Source organism: Dermacentor variabilis, chromosome 11 (genome assembly GCF_050947875.1).
Source record: "Dermacentor variabilis isolate Ectoservices chromosome 11, ASM5094787v1, whole genome shotgun sequence".
Classification (NCBI taxonomy): domain Eukaryota; kingdom Metazoa; phylum Arthropoda; class Arachnida; order Ixodida; family Ixodidae; genus Dermacentor; species Dermacentor variabilis.
Window position 1 is genome coordinate 59,025,827 of NC_134578.1, and position 22,411 is coordinate 59,048,237.

General features: G+C 46.3%; 1 protein-coding gene across 1 annotated transcript; it reads left to right on the forward strand.

Moving 5' to 3' along the window:
* Positions 1-19: 19 nt before the first annotated feature.
* Positions 20-19,497, forward strand: LOC142564714 (globin-like). Its single transcript, XM_075675848.1, has 4 exons — positions 20-210; positions 4,409-4,600; positions 4,851-5,033; positions 19,230-19,497. The coding sequence occupies exons 1-4, from the start codon at positions 40-42 to the stop codon at positions 19,314-19,316; spliced, it is 633 nt and encodes a 210-aa protein (XP_075531963.1). The 5' UTR covers positions 20-39; the 3' UTR covers positions 19,317-19,497.
* Positions 19,498-22,411: the final 2,914 nt, after the last annotated feature.

The window sequence follows — 22,411 nt, forward strand, 5'->3', positions numbered from 1 at the left end:
CAACGGCAAGAAGCAGCAGTCAGCCCGCACATTGTGTCGATGGCCACGTCCGATAACGTAGAATCTAAGGGCAATGGAAGCTCGACGTCACCGTTCTTTCTCAAGTGGATCTTTGGCGACCCCCAAGAGACACACCCGGACCCGGTGACGGGGCTATCGCAACGCGACAGGAACTACATCGTCGACACCTGGACCCTGATCCGACGAGACGTGAGCGCCTCGCGCGTCTTGTGCTGGCGTTGTGTGTGTGTGTGTGTGCGTGTGTGTGTGGGGGGGAAGGGCAGGTAAGGGGTGTTGTGTGTGTTGGTTTGTGCGTGCGTGCACATGTGTGCGCGTGTGTTTGTGAGAGAGGGTTTTTTTTCACGTTCTCGTTTTATTGTTCGTCCTTGTATTACTTTGCGTTTATGATATATTTGAAAACTTGTTCTCTCCTCCACCTTTCCTTATTCCTATCCTCAATTTCTGTGCTGCTATCCCCTGCTTCCTAAAGAGCAGGCAGGCGTTGTGCCCGCTCACGTGGCCAGTTGTGAGCCCGCTTATTACCATTTTTTTTCTTGTCTGTGTATCTATCTATATATGGGAGGCATACGGCACCCAAAGGGGGACGCAATGAACCGCGACGGCAGCGCCACGGACGGACGCGCAGGCGTTAGTCATTGCGCAGCCGTCAGTAGCCGATCCCGGTTCGCCGCTTGCGTTTAGACGAGCTCGTGCGCTTGCACTTCTTATTGCAATAACAACCATACGGGCACTTCAGGCGAATTTCCGCCGTCGATTTCCGCCGTCGGCGTCGACGTGCAGTTCCGTGTAAAGTCCACGTGCGATAAGGTTGCGGTCACGTGCCGTGCGCTGTAGATACGACGGAAAGCATGCAAAGTGGAGCCTAGAAGGATGGTGGCTTGCAACGGCGGCGTCTGCTCGCGCGTGCGCAATGGGGCCAGCGGGGAGATGTGCGCGCGCTATAGGAGCAGGGGGGAGGGGGGGGGGAGTGCAGGGTAGCGCGCGTCTCCACGCTTGCATTCCGGCCGCGGCTGCGCACGGCTAGACCGCGCGCCTCCTATATCGAGGGTAATTATCTGCGATAGGTTCGAAGGCTGTCCGAACCGAGATAGCCGATGACGTCGTGTGCGCTGCGTTCTCGTGCGCCTCGTTCGCATTGATTCGAGAGTAAGCAGAGAGGGGAATCCACTCGCCGCTTTTGCCCCTCGTCACACCACTAGCGTTCTGAGAGCGAGTTTTCGCGGTCACCGAGTGAGATGTGTTCATGTTTGCCTGTGCGCACGTGACACCATGCCTGTTAATTTATCTCGTAAGCGAATGTTTGCAGCAGTACGCAGGGCCGATAAAGCTAGTTGTCTAATCATTTGCTATCACAATGAGTGCTTTGCCTTCGGGGCGAAACTGCGACATTTTTTTGGCGCCTACAGCAGTCATGAAAAGGTCGGATTTTGCTATGTGTGCAACGAAGAGTTATTTTAGGGGATGAAGCGTCCCCATCGGCGATTTCTCTGATGCGGAATACTACACAACTGCCGAATCAGAATATATATATTTCGGCGTATGTACTTATTCTTAATATAAGTATTCATGGAAACCAGTCTGCATTCATTAATAAACAATGCTTGTTTGCCTGCGGAAAATATGTTTTCTAACTTTATAGTCACTATAAAAATTGCGGCAGATGTTTTTTTCGAAATAGGTAAGTCTGAAGATTTTAAATCTGTAATAAAAGAATTCGACTCTTGGGGTCGGGGGGTGTCGCATTTGGCGAAAGAAAATTGATTCTCATAGAGATAAGAGCGCGCACTACTTCACCATGCGTCCGCATCAACATTAATCACAGATGCCTCCGCACCGCCCCACGGGGCGGCGCCACCATCTCATTGCACGCTTCACATGGGGTGTTCCAGCTTACTTTATCCAAGCCGTTCTTTTTTTAAATTGTTTAATTAATATTTCTAATTACGTAAGTACTTGGTACACAAGAAATACGTTAATGGCGGAAGAGGACAGATGACCGTACACCGGCATGTGTTTTTTAGAGCTAGGCTAACTTTTAGCTGCTGTCAAACAAACACACACAGAGAGAAGGAGGACGAAAAGAGAATGGGCGTGGACGTCATGTGTGGTTGTCCTGAGCGTGTCGCTGCCGTTTTAAATATGTTTTGTAGCAATTAGCCCAACAATCGACTTTGCTCCAAATGATAAAGCACCGCCAGCCTAAACAATTCAGTGTTGCCTGTTTAGTATCACCTCGGGGCCGATTCCGATGTGTCTATTGAAATGCATGTGAAACAAGGAGATGCTCTCATTAGGCAAACGCTGCATGGACCAACTTGATTGAGAACCTGGGTCTGTATTCACAGAAAGCTCTTACGCTAGAATTGTTTCGCAAGAACGAGTTCCATTCAATCCTTATGCCAGACATAGGGACAGTGTTGGCGGCCATTTAATGGAAAAGAACCCTTATGCACGAAAAGCTTCTTGAATTTGGCCTCCTAACGCTACTGACTGTGGGAAACAGAATTTCGATTTAGGTAAACAATTTTTCTTTCTTTACATAAATCGCCGAACATCGGCAAGAAAGAGTCTGAAGCACAATGTTTACGAACCTACTTTTAACTTAGTACCACAAACAGATATCGCAGTCGTGCAAACTGCATCTGTTAACTCGGAGGATCTAAAGCGGAAATATGTGACGTATGAGTTTGCAGCTTACGCGAAGTTCTTACACTGTTTATGTGGGCTTTGTAAAAATCTTGCTCGCTAATGAGTATATTTCATAGCGGTGTATAATGCGCCCGTTTTATCCCCTTTCGATGTCTTGATCTAACCTGCGTTTGATAACCGGTCGACCATTAGGCTTACAAAATGAGTTCCAAGAGAAGAGAAGCGCAGTCGAGGACAGCAGAAGACTACCTGAGGTGATGAAATTAAGAAACTCGCAGGCGCTAGTTGGAATCGGTTGGCGCAGTACAGAAGTAATTGTAGATCGCAAGGAGAGGCCTTCGTCCTGCAGTGGACATAAAATAGGCTGCGGATGATGATGATGATGATGATGATGATGCATTGATAGGCGCAGTTTAGGTAATTGTGATATCAATTTTTTTTATTGCTGAGCTACAGAGTTGTAATTCTGATACTCCATTTTCTTAAAATTTGCCCATTTTGAAGGAATTTTTTTTTGTATATTGATAGACCCAACAAAATATTTGCTTCCCACAACCGGGATATCTTAACTTCTACATTTATACACAGCAAACATCACCAGATTCGGCGCAATGAACGCCGCGCGCAATAAGAGTTCTCCGTTCCCACGTATATAGTAAGGGACCCCTAGACTAACAGAAAAAGCACCCTCTGGCAGCTCAAATTGAACAGGTGCACTTTTCCCTTCGCTTACAAAGCACTCTCCAGACAAGACAGTCCTCTCTGGACAGCAGCTAAGACTCGTTCTTTCTTCTGTGCACGCTACCTTCGCTGTGTGCAAGGACTAGCCGAACAACCACTTTACAAACACTGCCAGGGCTATCCACGACGGCAAACCCGTGCCATGGTATTGCCTTAACTACCAGGCATCCCTCGCAATCACCCGCAGAAGTATCCCCGCTCCCCATAGACTCGCCACACTTGAGGGCTGGCTCACTCCCGTCCCTTTCTGTCCAACTCCTCTACCAGGAAATGCTGACTAAGCACATAACAAGGATAGCTGCATGGCCTCGTATGTCGTCTCTTACATTGTTGTAGCGCAGGCAGAACGACTGGGACATAGAAAAGCACGTTAAACAACACCCAGCGCTGTGTGTTTGCTTAACATGCGCCTTTCTGTGTCCCTGTCGTTCTGCCTGCGCTACAGCAATCATCATCATAATCATCATCATCATCATCATCAGCCTGTTTACGCCCACTGCAGGGCAAAGGCCTCTCCCATACTTCTCCAACTACCCCGGTCATGTACTAATTGTGGCCATGTTGTTCCTGCAAACTTCTTAAGCTCATCCGCCCACCTAACTTTCTGCCGCCCTCTGCTACGCTTCCCTTCCCTTGGAATCCATTCTGTAACTCCTAATGACCATCGGTTATCTTCCTTCCTCATTACGTGTCCTGCCCATTCCCCATTCTCTTTCTTGATTTCAACTAAGATATCATTAACTCGCGTTTGTTCCCTCACCCAATCTGCTCTTTTCTTATCCCTTAACGTTACACCTATCATTCTTCTTTCCATAGCTCGTTGCGTCGTCCTCAATTTAAGTAGAACCCTTTTCGTAAGCCTCCAGGTTTCTGCTAAAGCGCTACACCAAAGTAGGAGATAAACGTATCAAAGCTGCATAGGAGCTCCAGGCTTGGTGTTACAATGAAGACGTCTTGCTCTCTTTCTCCCGTCCCTCTTCGTCTGCGGCGATTGCAGATCCGGGCCAACTCGATGGCGCTGTTCGTGGCCCTCTTCGCGCGCTACCCCGAATACCAGCGCATATTCCCGACCTTCGCCTCCGTGCCCCTGCACGAGCTGCCGCGCCACGAAGTGGTCAAGGCGCACGCGCTGGTCGTGTTCTACTTCTTCACCAACATCGTCGAGGCCATGGACGACGGCGACCTGATGGTGAGGAACTGGAAACGTATATGCGCTTCACGGCAAGCGCGCTGCCATTTACATTATCCTGCGGACTTGCACGTTCTCTCGATATATCGTAGAGGAATCGCCATACTTCTAAAACATGTTTACGAGGCAAGGCAATGTACACACACGCACAGGTCATAATGCCGACGACGCGCATACATACATCAAATTTGCAGCTTTGACACAATCGTCGACACTCCGTCATAGCGCAAGTGGTCACACATCTCCCCAGACGGAGCTTGTCCGCAAGAACGTGCGCAACCACCTGCGGCGTCCCATGGGACCCCAGAACTTCGCCAACATGACCGAGCTGCTCGTGGAAGTCATGCAGGACAAGCTGCGATCGCGCATGACTCCCGGAGCGGTCAGGGCCTGGAAGACGCTGCTCGGCTTCTGCCAGAAGGTCACCGTCGAGGTACGATTCCCTGTTTGTTTACTCAGAAATAGGGGAGTGAGCCAAAGTTACGGGAAGCTATCGGTGCAGGCGTGCAAGAAAACGCCGAAGGCGTACAAAGAAGTTCGTGTTCTAACGATATTAGCATTCTTTGGGAACTTCACGCGCACTGTCTTTCTCATGTCTATACCTGGGTCTCTAAACTGTTTTCCCGCCATCTTGGATTACTGGGTGGTACATGGTATGATGGGTGCAGCATCGAGCCCCTGTGCGGAGGGAACTGGGTTCGAAACCAACCGTCGGACCAGTTTGGGTCACTGGGCTTGTACCGTGCCGCTTTTCCACAACAACAACAAAAAATTGTGCAGATCCCACGCACACGGAAATCGACGTTATGCGAAAAGTTTCGCAGGCAGCTGGCTATTGCGCGTTGTTTGGGATTCCGCAAAACGTTACCAGGTTGACCAATGTGTTTGTGTAAGCCGAGTATTGGTATGTGTGACACCAGCAGTGGACTAGCATTAACGCTAGCGTGTGTATGACGACAGCAGTAAAACGACGACGCCGGCAACGACGCTTGCACGATTTTTATGAACGATCGAATCGATGCGAACGAGTGGCGAGGAAGTGCGAGATGTGGGAAAGAAACGCAGAAGCCAAATGTTCACTGACGGCAAGACGTGGTACCACCTGGAGCACACAAGCGGGTGAGCTGATGACGATAGTGTGGGACAACCTCTGAAGCCCGTGTCCTCTTACAGCCATTCGGACGAGTGACGTGGTGCGGTTGCTCGCTTTGACCGAGTCGCGACGACGCTGCCATAGTGGAATTCGGTGCAGCATTGTCGTACTCGGGCACTATGTGTACCAGGAAGGAGCAGGCCTCGATTTTAGATTAAGCGGCCTGGCAACCACGGGAAGGACCGCGAAAGTCGGGTATACTAGCTTTGAGAGTAACGAGACGACTGTGCGTTGCTGCCCGGCGCTCGGAAACCAGCGCTCGTGGGAAAGTTTCTTTCCAATCGCTGTTTGAACGGAAGCAACGATCACCCGGTGTTGTGCTGCCGAGATGCCGGGATCTTCTTTCGCGTGCAACCTGGCTCGAGCGCCGAAGGCATGCGAGAATCAGAGGCGAGAGTCGGATTACGAAGCTGGAATGACGATGCAATGGCCATCACGGCATCCCGAACACGAGGACAATCAGCCCAAGTTAGTCGACAACTTGGTTCACTTAGTCGGCACAGTAGCGTCATGCCGTGCATGCATGCATGCACGTCATGTCTTTATTTCATTCTTGTGATGCTTGTCATGACATTCATGGGAATCGTGTCATGGCTTGACATACGGATCATGGTATTCATGCCAGTCATTTTAACACATACATGGCATGACTAGTCATTAATGCCGCACATGCATGCCATCACACGTGTATCCAGTATATATCCAGTGATAGAAATGCGTGCCATGTAATTCAATCTATTATGGTCATCTGATTTATGACATTCATGTCATGGCATGATTGTCATTTATGTAAGTTTCACTTTCGTGTCAGGATATCCATGACATCAATGAACTTACATGACATGCATCACATGAATGACGTGTCATGCATGTCATGACGTAATTATCATGAATGACATAAATGACATGAGGTGATGGCATCGTGGTCATTTCATTAATTGTATAGGTGTCACGATATGCACGAAACAGTTTTCAGCATTATTTATCCATTAAAAAAGTAAGCTTCGCTGTATATGTAGATTCCAACACGATGCATATGCAATGGATCTGCCGCAGTCTTTCATTATTTTCTCAAACTTTGAGTTGCGCTTTAAAATTAAAAAAAAATTATTACGGGGCTGTACGCCCCAAAACCATAATCTGATTATGAGGCACGCCATAGTGGGGGACTCCGGATTACTTTTGACCCCCTCGGGTTCCTTAAAGGGGCCCTGAATCACTTCCCATCGAAGTGGAAAAATGCATTTGAAGTGCAAATAGACTATTTCAGAAACACTTTGCCGCAAAAAGTACTTCAATGCGTTCAGCAGAAGCAGAGTTATTAGCCTTCGTAGAGCTACAACAACCTACAAGATGACCTATCAACAAGTCCATATAGCTACTTATACCGCATATGCAGTATTCGGAATTGGGCTGCAGTGAAGTCGTCGTGTCAGCCCGTGCCCAGCGTCAGCTTCTCGAGAAATGATGCGTGTATATTGCTCATGATTGCGCATAAGCCGTTGCTGCTCCTAGACATATTCTCGTGTCAAACGCAGCAACAAGCACCAGCCCGAAAGCCCACGTCTACCCCTGAACGAAGCCGCAAATGATCTGTGTTTGATTACTGAACGTGGAATGGAAATTGTGTTGTGACATTCAACCTGAGCGCTAGCCTCGTTCGTCCGTCGCGGTGAATGTATTGTGAATATATATAGGAGTCCTCTCTGAACATTTCTAAAGGCGCAAAATTCGATACATCAAATTTTTCAAGCAGCTACCGGCACTTGTGTATAAACGTGCACGTGCCATCATAGCATTCGGAAAGACACGCCGGTCGCCTACTTTGTTCTCCTGTGTCTAGTGATGTTACTGTACTGTGAATGTCTAAGAAAAACACATCGATACGTGCCGTGCATAATGCAGGAACGTAAGCCCACGGCAGGCGCACCTTCCGTCGGGTTTTTAACCTTTCTGCTCAGCCTCGTACGCCGCTCACGGTTAGCCAGTTTTTAGGGAATAAATATTATTATTGTTATATTATAAATGTGATTGCATGTTATAGTTCCCTCACTGCAATTATAGCAGTCATCCAGATTTCTTAAGCTAGTCATGTATTTAACCGGTATTAGATCAACATTGTTACGACATGCTAATGGGAGTCATTTCAAACTTGATTACTCATTCAAAGAAAGTACAAAGGAAAGCCTCAATGTCCATTCCTATCTGGTGTTCCTAAACAGATTCTATTTGCAGAATTCTACGCCCGCTTGAATTGCTTGCAATTCAATGCTCAAAGCTGGAAGAACTGATTCCTTTTCTTGCTGTCGAAAGGCTGCTTCAATATCTATAGCAAGCTATAATTATTCATTTCGAAAGTGTTAAGCAATGACTATATCTCTAAGCTTATCAATGCGATTTTGTTCTATGAACACAAGTTTTCTTTCTCCCTTTCATTAACAGCCATGGAATGAAACCATTCACTTTTATAAGTTTCAGGATCCGACCACTAAGGAGTTTGTCGTGATCACTTGTCCGCATGCTATAGTGTGCGTGTTTGTATCAAGTTCTGGTGCTGCCATCACAGTGATGTACGCATTTTTGTATATATGTGGCAACAAAACAATTTATTTAACTTTATTTTGAGACCTACAAGATGTGGCCACAGAGTAATGATCACATTAATTAGCAAAAAAGTGTAGATTCAGTGCATATGTTGGAATCTATGCAAAGTGAAGTTTTTGTCAAGTGGTCAGCTAAATGCTGTTAAGGTAACTGCGATACAGTTGTCCTTATTTTCAATAATCCAACGTGGCACCTTTTTCAAGGTTTGTTATTTATTTTTGCTTCTCCTTTTTGTGCATGTTCGGTTTATTGCTTGTCAGCCAACATTTACTCGCCATGTACATTAAAATTTCTGTCGTTAAATCATCTAGGTTTTCTTGTTCCTCCTATGTGTTTTCTTGTGCCATTTGCAGCCAGGCTAATCTTTATTTTTTAGACTGTAACAAGTCACTTTAATGGTCCTTATAATGCTTCTGTGTACCTTGTAATATCTCTTATTTGGGCAATATTGCAAGGGCGTACAGTGTGAAACAGTAAGAGCAGGGCACGCTAAGTTCTAATTAAAAGGTCTATTGTGAAAATGGAGTGATACATAAAGGTTACCAGAAAGCAGTACAGCAAGAAAGCCCGATAAAAACGAATGCTTGAAGAAACCAAACAATCAAAAACAGGAAAGAGAGAAAGTACAAATAAATATACAAGTCCAGGGCAAGAAAGCATTGTGATCACCAACTGCGCATGCGACTACGTTGCAAGAAAGAAGTTTTTTTTTTTCAATGGCATGGAGCTAGAAGATTGTGCTTGCATAAGCAAGCTGTCAGTCTGTCTATTGGGAAAAGAACAATATTTCTGGAAAGGTGCTGGCATGCAAGGTTGGTGATTGTAATGATTTGTGTTTTCTGGCACTTGAAATTTTTATCCGTATTTTGCTTCTGTAACGTTTGGATTTATGTTTGGTTGCATCAAGCACCAGTTTTTACCTGGCTTTTTTTGGTGTGTTTTCTTTTCGGATAAACTGCACAAATTGCTTCATTTTATTTCACAATAAAGCTTAGCTGAAAGTTAGCCATCATCCCTCTTTAGGGCCATCCTGTTGATACTGCTTCATGCTATGCGCCCTTGCAACATTTATGTGTGTGTGTGGGTATGCCTGTGCGTATGAATGTGTTTGCGTGCACGTAGATTTGGATGTGAAATCAGGGCCATGGGCGGGGGCATTGTTCTTCTCCTTTGCACCCTCATGAATTCATTAATTGCAGTGCAACAGAGACACAATATACAAGAACGAAGTGAACGCACAGAGTGCTTTCATCTTGTCTGTTGTCAATTTTTTTCGCTGCAGTTATTAATGAATCCATGCCAACTCCACCAGTTTTCAGCTCTTTTGTTGGGCTCACGAGCCCACTTGTGCCCTGGAAAATGTGCATGGCTACGTACCACGTCATTTAATTTCTTGGCCATGTGCCTTGCAAGTCGTGTGTTAATTTCGCAATTTTCCTTACAATCTTGTGTGATATATAGGACATGGCAGTTTTTGGTAAATCCATGCAGGCATGCAGGATGTTGTAGTCTGCAAGTTTGCACTGCAAATGCTGCTTTGATTGCTTTCAGTTCAGGTTTCCTGGTTGTGTGGTATTTAAGTTTATGTAGCGTCCTACTGATGTTACACTGTTATTGCCGCGTCAGTGTACTACATCTGCCTGATGTTTGTTCGTGTCTTCGTGATTAGCAACCTCTTCTGTGTATTTGGTAATTTCATATAGTCTTCTGGCCTAATTGTTTACCCTATATTGCACGGTATGGGCCTGTTGTATTTCAAGTTCAGGTGCTCCTAAGGTTGTGTTTCTGAAGGGAGTAATAGTCGTTTTTGCATCTCACATGCTAGCCGGCATAGTTTCTTGCAACCAGGTTACGAGCTTTTGAGGCAAAGAATTTGGGCCGCAGGCTGCAACTCTACTCTGTCTAGGTGCTTGTTCGTTTGCTCTTTCTCGTAAAGCATTGTAAGGTTGGAAAGACCTGTCAGTGCCCGACGCCTGTATTCCATGAGTTGTCTTTTTTGTGCGCTGCTGGTAATTCATGCCGTACAATACCTTGGACACAAGTACAGCATATGCGATTTTCCGTGGTATCCGCTCGTCCACCCCCCATGATTTTGAGATTATTCTTTTCACCGGGTGTAGCATTTGTGTCCAGGCATGGCATAATTGTTTCTCCCACGTGCTGACTCTGCCATCTTGGTGAGCTGAGGATCTGGGGTGGTTGACATGCGGATATATTTGTCAAGCTATGTGAAGCACAACGTGAAATCTGGGATAGTTCTTCATTCTGGCCTTATTTCCGACATCGATGTAAGCTGACTTATCAGAATATGAGAAGCCAGACTGACTAAGAAAGTCTGCCATGTTGTCGAGAGCTTGTTGCATCATTCTTGATTTCTTTATAAGATAGATTTCCCATAGACTGTAGTACTCCATAGACTGTAGTACTTCTTGTATGCCTGTATCGTTGGTGCGGCTGGGCGAAATGTACCTCCAACTCTCACCTTGAATTTTCTGTCTTTCAAAAAGTTACGGTTTAACTTACGTGCTCTTCCACCAATTTCTTTTCATCGTTTCTCCTATTAGAGTAGCATGATGTACTGTATTAAAAGCCTATTCACTCTCTTCATTCTTTCATAAGTAGTATTACACAATGACCTCTAATAAAGCCACTGCTGCTAATGACCCACACATGTCTGCCAGAAGGAACAACTCTTGAAAAAGGTATTATTTGTGCTGTGTGCATGATACAGTATGAGCATTCATGGCTGCTGACATTTATACATCTGTAGAACCAGGTACATGATAGAGCGCTTACTATGCCCGACCATGCTTATTTGTGCAGGGCTGTTGAACAATAGTTATTGAGGCAATGAATGTTTACTCATTCGAAGCATCAGGAAAAGATGCTTGGTTTACGATTGCGCCCTTTGCTTTCGATAGGTGTTCGTATTGCTTGTTAGATTTTGCATATGCATGCATCCATCATGCAATAGTGTTGCAATGTTTAAGGGTTCCGTAAATGATGATCAACGAAATCAAAGCGCAAGAGCTTTTCCTTTTACCTATGACTCCCATCTAAATGCGACTGCCACAGCTGGCACTTCAACCCCTCACTTTGCGTTAGCAGCAGAATCATATAGCCACAGTGGCAGGCAAATAAATTGAGCAATTTCGTTGTCTACAGATTTGTTTTTTTTTCTTGCCTGTATGTAGGTAAAAATTCCATTAAGTGTGTAATTGCAAAAAAAAAAAACAGTTTGTGGTCCTTTACTGAATAAACTGCACAATGTGTATAGTTGAAATGAACAATTTTCTTTTAAAATCACAGGGTGATATGTTGTTGGAAGTAGCATAGTACTTCATTACTAATAAAGATAGTCATCACAGTGGATACCATTATATGGGTTTGCAAACTAGTATATGTGATCACAAACTTATTAGAAACTGTTATGAGAAACATGTAAAGCACGGATGTTTCTGCACAGTTGATTAGCCGTGGACATGCAAGAACAGTTTATACTCAAGATATTCAGATTCACAGGAAGGGATGCAAATGGCTGACTTCATTGCACAGTTTTGATTTACTTTTCTTTAACGTGTTGTCTTCTTGCGCTTCGTCTACACAAGAACAGGCTGTTCGCCTGCTTTTCGCATTGTCGCAGGAGTTTTACATGACGATTCAGGAGGGTGCGTTGTGACTGTGCCACAATAGCAAGCCAATAATTTACTAACTGTAGAGTTAATTAGCGTTTAAAGCAAATAATAATACAGGTGCAGTCAGGATATAAAGTCCGCAACATATTCAAGCTTTATTGGTTTCAGTGCCAGAAAAAAATTATCCAGAGAAGAGATGCAATTTAAATTGCATGAAATATTCGAAAACAAATTGACGACGCTGTTTATTCAAGCCATGAGGTTAATGATATCGTAGAAAATTCATTACGATAGTCCACACTTTTGCTCTTTCAACTTTAATAAGTGAGGTAAGATAACCTTTCAAGATGCATCGCGAAATTCACGCTTGAAAAACGACAAGAAAATGCAGCTAAACGGTACCGCGTTCAGCACAACGTTGAAACTTCGGGTACTTTGGTGTCTTGTCATTTACCCTTGTCGAGGTTGAAATTATTTAAGCTGCTCCGTACGTGCGATTTTTGTATGCTACTCAACAAAAGAAAATTGTGACGACTCCAAAATGTCATGCCGTCTCGCGGGGATCTAACACCTCCTAGCACTGACAACTCGCAAAAGCGTGCAAAGCAAACGTGAAAATGCACTTCATTTGCTTCGCGGCGTGTCAACGAACGCATAGAAATTGGAGAATGGAATCTGCGGTACAAAGTACTTTATTCTCCCTTCGCGTACGTATATACCGAAGTCGGCAAGCCACGTCTCCGCACATTGAACTTGTTGACCCAGACGCCATTTCAAAACAAACCGGCGAAGTAGCTCTCTGCGCAATTTCGACGGAAAATCGCAGCGATCGCTGCGACGCTGCGGCCAATTGACCGGTTGGTCGCAGGCTAAAATCGGGAGGGGGGGGGGGGGGGGGGGGAGTCGGTCGGCACTGCGACTGCGATTTTCCTCGCAAACGATGGAAATCGCACTCCCGGTGCGACGAAAATCGCGTCATGTGAAACCGGCTTAAGTCCTGCCGCCACGGTCGCGAAACCGAACTTGCCACCTCCAGCTCAGCACAGCAACGTCATGGCTGCTAATTGCTACCGCAGCAGTTACAGGCAAGGCGCTTGCGCGTCACATGCCCGTCGCCAGCATCATACTAACAGCCTGCAGGAGCACTACTAGCTCGGTAATCCTCGTGAAACGCGCCGAGCGTGCAGAATCATCTCCCGAAACGCACCGCGCCGCAAGAAAAAGAAGGTAGAGAAAATAAAGGAAACGAGGATCACAGGAAAACTACCGAACACATGCACTGGCGCAAGAACCGCACTTTCTTTCTCGTGACCTTGATGAGGTGCGATCTTTACTGGGGCGACATCTTCGATTTCTTTTAAACCATTTTCTTTTTTTTTAGAATTTTGGGTCTGCAGAGTTGGGAGTGCGGCTCTTACACAAATGCGGCACTTAGTCAAGTGTATACGGTAGTTCCAGGCGGCGGTGCACAGGGATCATGACTTAGCCGTAACAAGACAAAAGGGAGGGGGGCTCTTGGCTCCGATATGGGAGAATGCCGGGCAGGTATGTCTCTTAACGAACTTTGGCCGGGAGCCATTACAGGAACGCAATTTTTTTTAATCCGCCTCCATTGCGCCTTGTGAAGGGGGGTGCACAGCGAAGCTGTTGCCGATGTAGGCAAGTACCACCACCACAAGTGACGTACGTCACAGACGCACGCACGCGCGCGCAAGTGCACCATGCACCTTCATTTTTCTAGGCCCTCGGCCATGTTCAAGTGCCTTAATGAAGTAATTGAACCTTTCCAAAGTAAATTGCGTCAGGAAATTGAAGTACGACCTACACACAAGCCGCATGCATGATAGCTTCGGATCGTAATTCGAATATACAAGAAAACACAATTCTGTGACGAATCATAAGAAGGCAACAAGCGCCGACACCAAGGACAGCATAGGGGAAATTACTTGCGCTTAATAAATGAAATAAAGAAACGATAAATTAATGGCAATGAAAGCGGATGAAAAAACAACTTGCCACAGGTGACGACCGATCCCACAACCTTCGCATTTCGCATGCGATGCCCTACCAATTGCGAAGGTTGTGGAATCGTTCCCCACCTGCGGCAAGCTATTTTTTCATCCACTTTCATTTCCATTAATTTATCGTTTCTTTATTTCATTTATTCAGCGCAAGTAATTTCCCCTATGTTGTCCTTGGTGTCAGTGTTTGTTGCCTTCTTACGACATGTATAATAAAAAATCGGACCCCTTGGTTAACCCCTTTTCTTCTCGTTTAATTATGTTACGAGGAAACTCAAAGACAAAACCCTTTTCCAGCCGTCCTTTCAGGTCTCTGTGAGTGGTCGCGCCCACTAGGTGGCGGTACTGCTTTTGGATAGACCGTTGACCATAACATTGGTAATATGCAGGCTAGCAATGTAGGCAATCAAACTAAAGCTACAAGCATGGGCAGAGAATAATGGCACTTTGTGAGAACTTCAGAACGGCTTCAGCGTTTGGATGATAACTTATCTGTTCTTACTCAGTGTATGGAAATGTCAGGAGTAGAAAGCAGACCGTTATATATGGCCTTTTTAGGCATTACAGGAGCCTACACGGCAACGTAGACCGCAAAAATTTGTGAGATATTTTGGAAGGGGAAGACTTAGGCGACGATTGCGTACAGATATTGAGAGAGATTAATCTATAAAATACCGTTTGCATTGAATGGAAAAGGTGAGGAGCGAGGAGAAAGATGATATCAATAAGGGACTGAGGCAGGGGTGCCTCTTATCCCCACTGCTTTTTATGATGTACATGGTGAGAATGGAGGAGATGCTAGAAGGAAGTAATATCCGGTTTGATCTCTCGTAGAAACAGGCGGGTACAGTAGTAGAGCAGCAGCTTCTAGGTTTATTTTATGCGGACGACATTGTGTTGCTAGCTAACAAGCAAAGTGATTTGCAACATCTGACTGATACCTGTGGACAGGAAGGCGAGAATTCAGGTTTGAAATTTAGCTTTAGAAAATCAAGTGCTTGGTATTCAACGAAAACAGTGAACAGACAGTAGCAATACAGGGCCAGGAAATACCTCGGGTAAAAGAATATAAATACATTTGTATATGGATAAACGAAGGGAGTAGGCATATGGAAACTCAGGAAAAAACAGTAACAGTAAAGGGGAAGAGAAATACAGCCATAATGAGGCACAGAGCGCTATGGGGATACAATAGGTACGAGGTCCTCCGAGGTATGTGGAAAGGTGTAATGGGGCCAGGACTTACTTTTGGGAATGCGGTTATTTGCTTGATATCAGGGGTACAAGCAGGACTCGATGGCAACCAAAGGTCCGTGGGACGCCTCGCATTGGGCGCTCACGGGAAGACTACAAATGAAGCTGTGCATGGTGATATGGGTTGGACTAGTTTTGAAGTGAGGGAAGCTCGCAATAAAATTGAGTATGAAGAACGGCTGAGGAATATGGAAGAAAGTAAATGGGCTGGGAGAGTGTTGAGGTATTTGTACAGGAAGAACATTAATTCACAGTGGAGGAAAAGAACTAGGAAGCTTACCAGCAAGTGTGCGGCCTGTAGAGTAAGCAACACGGCAACAAACATCGTCAAGAGAAAAGTCAGAGAGGCTGAAATCATCTCATGGGTGGCGGCAATGGAAAAGAAACCTGCCATTAGTAGCTACTTTTTAGTTTAGCAGTTTAGTAGTTTAGTAGCAGTTTAGTAGTTTTAGAAGCAGTTTAGCACAGCATACCAATGTGTTAGCTGCTACGAAGCGAGAATACGACTGACTACGCTCCCGCTCGTGAGGCAAGGAAGAAAATCATTAATCCCAGTGGCAAAATTGAAGCTAGCGCACACACGAGTATACTCTAGCTCGCGCTATGTCCGTGCCAGTCGTGTCAAGGAAGGATAATGTAATCGAACAGCTTTATAAACAAAGTTCTTGGGGCCTCCGAAAACCTTCATTATACAGGCGACTTGATTGCAAAAGTTGCGCAGCGCACAGCTCACGAAAAAAACCCTGGCCGAGTTATTCCTCTCCGTTCCAGAGGCGTTCGTTGTAAAGGTGCTTGGATTCGGAATGATGGACGCATGCGTACGGTTCGAATATCGAGCTGCTGTATCTGCGACGTGTGGGCTCGATCCCACGAAGCATTCGCCTTCACACCGCCACTGGAGCCGAATATTACATGCACAATCTTACATGTTATCGTTCCTGACCACCGTAGTCACTCTGGCAATCTTCGCAGACTTCTGACAAATGAGTCGCCGTTGTCACGTTAACGAGAAAATCTGAGCCGTCTGCGCGAACTCCTTCGATAGCAACAACGCCATCTTATCTGAATATCTCCATGCAACGCCTTTCAATAGCACAAACGCGATGTTGAATTTCGAAATTAGCGACAACGCGCATTTTGAGAGCCGCAAGAATTCACCGACGATTATACGATACTCCGTAACGCGAAATGTGCGAGTAGCTCTACAGGTTTTCTTGCTTCGCGACATGTTGCCTCTCGCGGACAACATGTTTCGCGCGGCACGTTGCAAACAGAGCGAAGTGCGGCGCGACTGCCCCGCCAACCTGGAGATCGCGAGAGCCAGCGCCTGCGTGAAGAACTGGCGCGATTCACAGCAGCCGCCGCAGACAGACCTCCGCTCATGCAGCGCTTTGCTTGTATATGAGCTGTCTGTCGACGCGCTCGCCGCATGCCATCGGTGAACAAACGATGGCGCACTACTCTGGCGACATCTCGTTGCGGTCGTCGCAGCAGAGCCCGTCTTGCGCGCAACTACGCTTTTCTTCTCACCCTTTTGCGACACTCTCCTCCTCTGCTTTCCGCCTCATGCTTTCTCCATAGCCTGTTCCTCCGTTTTCCTCCTCGCGCTCTATTCGATATCGCCGCCTTTCATTGCCCGGTGCGGAGGTCCGCGTTCGCTCTTTCATCTTTCGCTGTGCTCGTTCGCTCGGTTACAAGGAACGCCGAGGCCTACCCACGCTAAACGCAGGAATAGGCGCCTAAGAGCTGAGCTCGAAAAAAAGAAATCGCCGCCCGAGCACTCCGTACAGATGGTTATAACCATCTGAAACCATCTAAAACGTGGGGCCCCGGTGTTTATCACTGAGTTCATCGCGACGGTTCATTAAACGACGGCTTGGTAGGCTGCCGGATTCTCGGTACGCATTTGCTACTTCCGCTCGGCTGCGCGACCCTGCTCTTGTGCCCGGGCTGCAGCATCGGCCCGGCGTAGACGAGCTCGTTCACGGTTCTGCTCACGGCGTTGCTGATTGAAAGCTGCCTGCTCCTCAGGAGTACCTATATGATGCGTGGCTTACCCATTTCGGAGCCGGAAAAATGCTGCGCGCGCACTCGGCTACGACGGAGAGCAACGCCGCCGCTATTGGCGCAGCTAATCCAACACCACCTAGATTGCACAAGGCCTTTTCACTCCGATCCACGAGGTCATGTTACCTGGCCTGATTGCCATAGAATCTAATGGGGATGCTCCCGAGTAAGGAACAGTGATTTTGACGTCACCGCATTCATCGCTCCAGCCTTGTCAATCGAAATTTCAGACCAGGTAGCGTGACATCATGGATCGGAGTAGACAGGCCTTATGCCATCTAGGTAGTGTTGGCTAATCAAGCACATCTCTTTCTTTTTTCGTGCATGCGCATAGGGTTGCGCCGGAGGCGTTTTCGGCGCACAGGCGACTGACAGACGGACGCACGTGCGAATCGGCCAGCCATATGCAGCTTCGCTGTAGAATTCCCCGTAGGACGCTTAAGCGTCGCCTTTAAGAAGAAGCTTTAGCTCGGGCCCAACTCCGATGCGGCCTATTCAAAGACATGTAAAACGCATAAACGCTTCTCTGAGGTAACCCATGGAAAGATTTTAATAAAATTTGTTAGATTCTGGACAGAAAAAACTAAATTCCAGTAACTGTTGGAAGCGGAATTCCGTTTTAGGTCCTGAATTTCGTTAGAAGACTTTTCGAAAATTCGAAAGTTGCAAATAAATAGAAGCACAAAGTTTACAAATTAATAGATCTGCATCAAGAGCAGATATCGCAGTTCTGTAAACGGAATACATTAGATCATTCAAAGTGGGCGAATTCGATATGTCAATGTTTATCTTACGTAAATTTGTTTCGTTTTGCACAAGGATTCGGCAAAAGCTATATTTTCATACTGAAAAGTTTGTTTAAGAATAATGTTCAACATACTCATTTTGACCGCTTTAGATATAGAATTAGATGCAATTCACAGCATTGTGATGTCATTTTTCATTGCTGAGAGACAGAGTTGTAGACTTGATAGCTCCGTCTTCTGAAAATTTGCGATTTTTGCCAATCTTTAATGAAAAATTAGACGACATAAATAAAAAAAAATTGAAACGAACGGTCACTAGATTTTAGGTATTTCTTTTAAATGCAACCCAACCTCGTCCAATTTGGTGCAGTGGTTGCCGAGAAAAACGAATTCACCTTTTACATGTATTTAGATAGGAGCACCCGAGCTAAAGCTTCAAGAGTGGAACGCGATAGCATTCAAAGATACCTGGCTGCTTTTCACGCTTCCCGGCAACCGCAGCTTATGTAACCGTAAAGTATTCCTGGAAACGCTGGCGGCAAACGCCTGTTTTTTTTTCTTTTTTTATTATGGGAGTTGCAAAAAACTTAGTGGGCCGCGACGCTCCAAGACAGACCTCAAGCGGCAGCTATAAAAGGGGTTTGTGTTTGTGTTTCCGCGTAACAGAATTACGTTTTCTCGTACATTCAAATTACAACCAAACGCTATCATGTCTGTGGGCTGTGTCTAATTCGTATTTCACGAATTTCAATTCCGGCGAATTTTACTTTGAAAAATTCAATTAGTTCAGTAACACCTATGTGCCACGCGGAGGGCCTGCGTGGTTCTGGATACGTGGTTCGGGATGATTATCTCGGACGCTGACAACGAAGCCGGATTTTCTGCTACACGGGGCCCCTTAACGCTATCGCGTTAAAGAAAGGACAGATTCTGTTGCGGGAAGGATAGGTCGCCTCCTCGCACCCTTGCCTTTTGACATTTCGTTTGCTTTTATTTCGGCAACTACTAAACCTCTTTGTGAAATTGCAAAATTCTTGCGGTAAAGCGCCCCCTGACGGTGCTATACAATTTACAGAGTATAATCAAAATTTCTCACTCGGCCTCTAACACTTGACTGACTCTCCCTCTGTCGATCGAACTTCTGCGCAGGTATACGAGGAGCACAAGAGGGCCATCGAGATGGGAAAGCCCCGCGGAATCCTCTCACCACCGGCACAGCCGCCAACCGACAAATAGAGGGAGCCAACGTCGGCGGCAGCAGACGAAAAGCGGCTACGGGCCTCGTCTGCAAGCATCTGGTGTGGGAGGGCGCTTATTTTAAACGGCGGTGCTTGTTCGCATACGTCATGTAAAATGTCACCTCCTTCTATAAATCGACCTGTCCGATTCCAGAGCGCCGTCTGTTCTCGTGCGCTTACATCCTGTAAAAAATTAATCGATTTCTACCCGACTTCTCGATTCCGCCCTCATATGTATTCCGCGTTCCGAAATGGCGGCATACCACAGACATTAGGTGGTGGTAAAAAAAAGAATCTAAGCAGACTAAACTACACTTTACGTCTACGTAATGCGAAGCCTTACTCATTCATTACCTAAACGTAACGTAGATGTCGCCACGTAAGTGTCGTTTGTCGTAGCTCTGATACCCACTGACGCAAGTTGGCGGCAACGAGGTTCGTTGAAGAGCAGCAACATACCCAGCGGCAACAGGGGCACATGCCTTATAATATACCCCATGTGACCTATACCCAGTGACACACATCTCTAGACTGCACTATCTGCGGGATCGGCCCACAAAAACTCCGAGAATGCTTCGCCTTGTACGTTATAGCATACTTAGATTGTGATGCCTCGACAGGAACGTGCGCCTTTCCACACTCAGTATAATTGCGACGTTTCTATACCCAGCATCGCTTTTGGTATATCGCGCTCAGCGCGACGCGCTCGCGTATGCTAAATTAGCACCTACTTATCTGTGAGGTACCTCCAAAGTGGGTGAAGTCCACCCATAATGCAACAAGGAAATGCGTTTTTAACTCTTTCAGAGACACGATAGCCCACGACGACCAGCGAAACACGCCGTTGACACGCCAGCTCACACACGGGCGTTGACACGTGATTGACAGACGGCCTTGTCCCTGGCCTTGTGCACAGCACTATACTTTATTCTCAATTCGACACCCTCGCCGCTAACGCACCTTCGCTCGTTGCCGCACCCACCCGCTTACACCTTCTCCCCTTTAGAAGAAAAGCATATGTCGCCTTGGCGAAGACAAGTCCACTTTTCCAAACGTTGGCTCCTACCTTCACCTTGTTCTCGTTTTGCTCGTCATCTTGAATTCCCATCTCCCACCTGCTTCGTGTTTTCCCTGAATTCCAGTCATAAGTGTTTCAAGATGTATGAAACACATTTCAGCCATCGTTACTTTAATGAGTGATTTTGTTGTTGATGCACTGTCTTACTGTACACTATTGCGTGCACAGCGTCTTAAAGTGTTAAGACTGCCCGGCCTTCAGGATCGGCCCACGCATTTAGGTCAGACGATGACACTTCGAGAGTGGGTGAATACGCATTAATGAAATGGATACCGTGACGTCACCGGTCCATTTGACCGCCCGCGGTATAGCCTTCAAGATTGGTTTTCATCACTGTGAGGCTAGGATTTGAGTCGCGCGGACACGACCTCTCTGAAGCAGCCAAATGTGTTGGGGGAGGGGAGAGTGGGAAGGGGGGGCTGGGAATCTCGAGGTATCAGCCACCCCTGCTCGCCTCCCTGTCAGAAGCCGCCGCCGATAATAGTGAAAAATGAAATTACAAAGCATGGGGCCCAGATATTTTGGGCAGTTGCACCAGAGGGCACATTTACGTGGCGCTGGCACAGCACGGTTGATTTAATGGCATCCCCTTCGAAATGGGGTGGCGACGAACAGTCATCTAGCCAGCTTGATTTAATCAGGTATGCAATACATGCTTTTCATTCTAGCATTTTAATATACATCTCCTTAATCCTTTTTTTTTTCTTTTTCCCAAAAGTTGTAAATCTTGTACCGCTACATATGCCTGTAACGGATCCGGTCGTATCAATCTTTTCCCTGCTATTTCTCCGCCAATATTCCAAACATCTCTTCCTTGTCGCGAGTGCTGACCGGTTGATGCTTCCGTCCGCTTTAAATGCAAGAGCTTCTGTAAGGTTTAGGTTAAGTACCGGTCCAGTGGATGGATACTTTCGCATTCCATTCGTATGTGCCGAGCAGTCTCCGGATTCTTTTGCTGCCGCAGACGCATGCATCTTGTTGCGAATATTTGCTCCGGTATGCTCCGGAAATACATTATCGGTGCTCCCAATGTCCCGTGTTTGTCTCTACTGCGAGTAGCATTAATTCTGAGGATACTTCAGGCACTTACCGGTGTCTGCCTGTCTGCCATCTGTCGATCTACGTCTGACCGTTTTTTCCCGCCAACTGTGGCCACTGCGTTGTCCATGGTCTAGTGGGTAGATTACTGGCATGCTGTGCTGAGGGAACCGGGTTCGAAACCAACCGTCTAACAAACTTGTATCACTGCGTATGCGATATTAGGTATATATGTGCTGCTCTTCAACGACCCTATTTGACCCAACTTAGGTCACCGGGCATGTGCCTCTCTTCGAATTGACAAAAAAATTAGAAATTGGCCCGGCGCTGCGCGAAATCGAATCCGCATCATACATATTATTACAATCTTGTGTGAATCCGCACACGCGCGGAGTGCGAGGCGGCACCGCTAGATGGCGCAGTGTGTCCAGAGGGAAGCGCAAGTCGGGAGCCCGGCTGGGCATGCACGCCGCGTACAAGACGCTTCCTTACGTTGGCATTCCGGTGTGTTGGCTACATTGCATCAATGCTATAATTGCATTAACGCAAACAATCATCGTAGGGTGGATTCTGCCTCACTTTTTATCATCCATATTTATTACATTGTAGAATGACCTTAGAAGTTGAAATCAAATGTCTCATCCGCATGAGAATGCTGAATTAGGCATTTGTATACTTAAAGCTTACCATGACAAGGAACTAACAGGAAATAGTACCTTCATAAACGTAGTGTTAATGCAGCGTGATATAATAGTACTAACAATCAAAATTGTCATTATTATATATGGAAAAATTAAAAGGCGCTAATTGCAAGCTATTCAATTCCCTGACCATGTTGTCGTCATCGTGGCCACCGATTTCTACTTTCCTCTCAACGGATGCGCATGTTCTTCTAATAAAGTTTACACCTTAATTTCCAGGCCTTCATTGCCCGTCTCCTTGCGTGAGCCCTTCACATTCCCGTGACATTACTTACT

Excerpts from the sequence above, each read along its gene's own strand:
- LOC142564714 (XM_075675848.1), top strand. The coding sequence starts at position 40 with ATGGCCACGTCCGATAACGTAGAATCTAAGGGCAATGGAAGCTCGACG. Across the intron at positions 211-4,408 it reads GGACCCTGATCCGACGAGAC|ATCCGGGCCAACTCGATGGC; the intron begins GTGAGCGCCTCG and ends CGGCGATTGCAG. Across the intron at positions 4,601-4,850 it reads TGGACGACGGCGACCTGATG|ACGGAGCTTGTCCGCAAGAA; the intron begins GTGAGGAACTGG and ends ACATCTCCCCAG.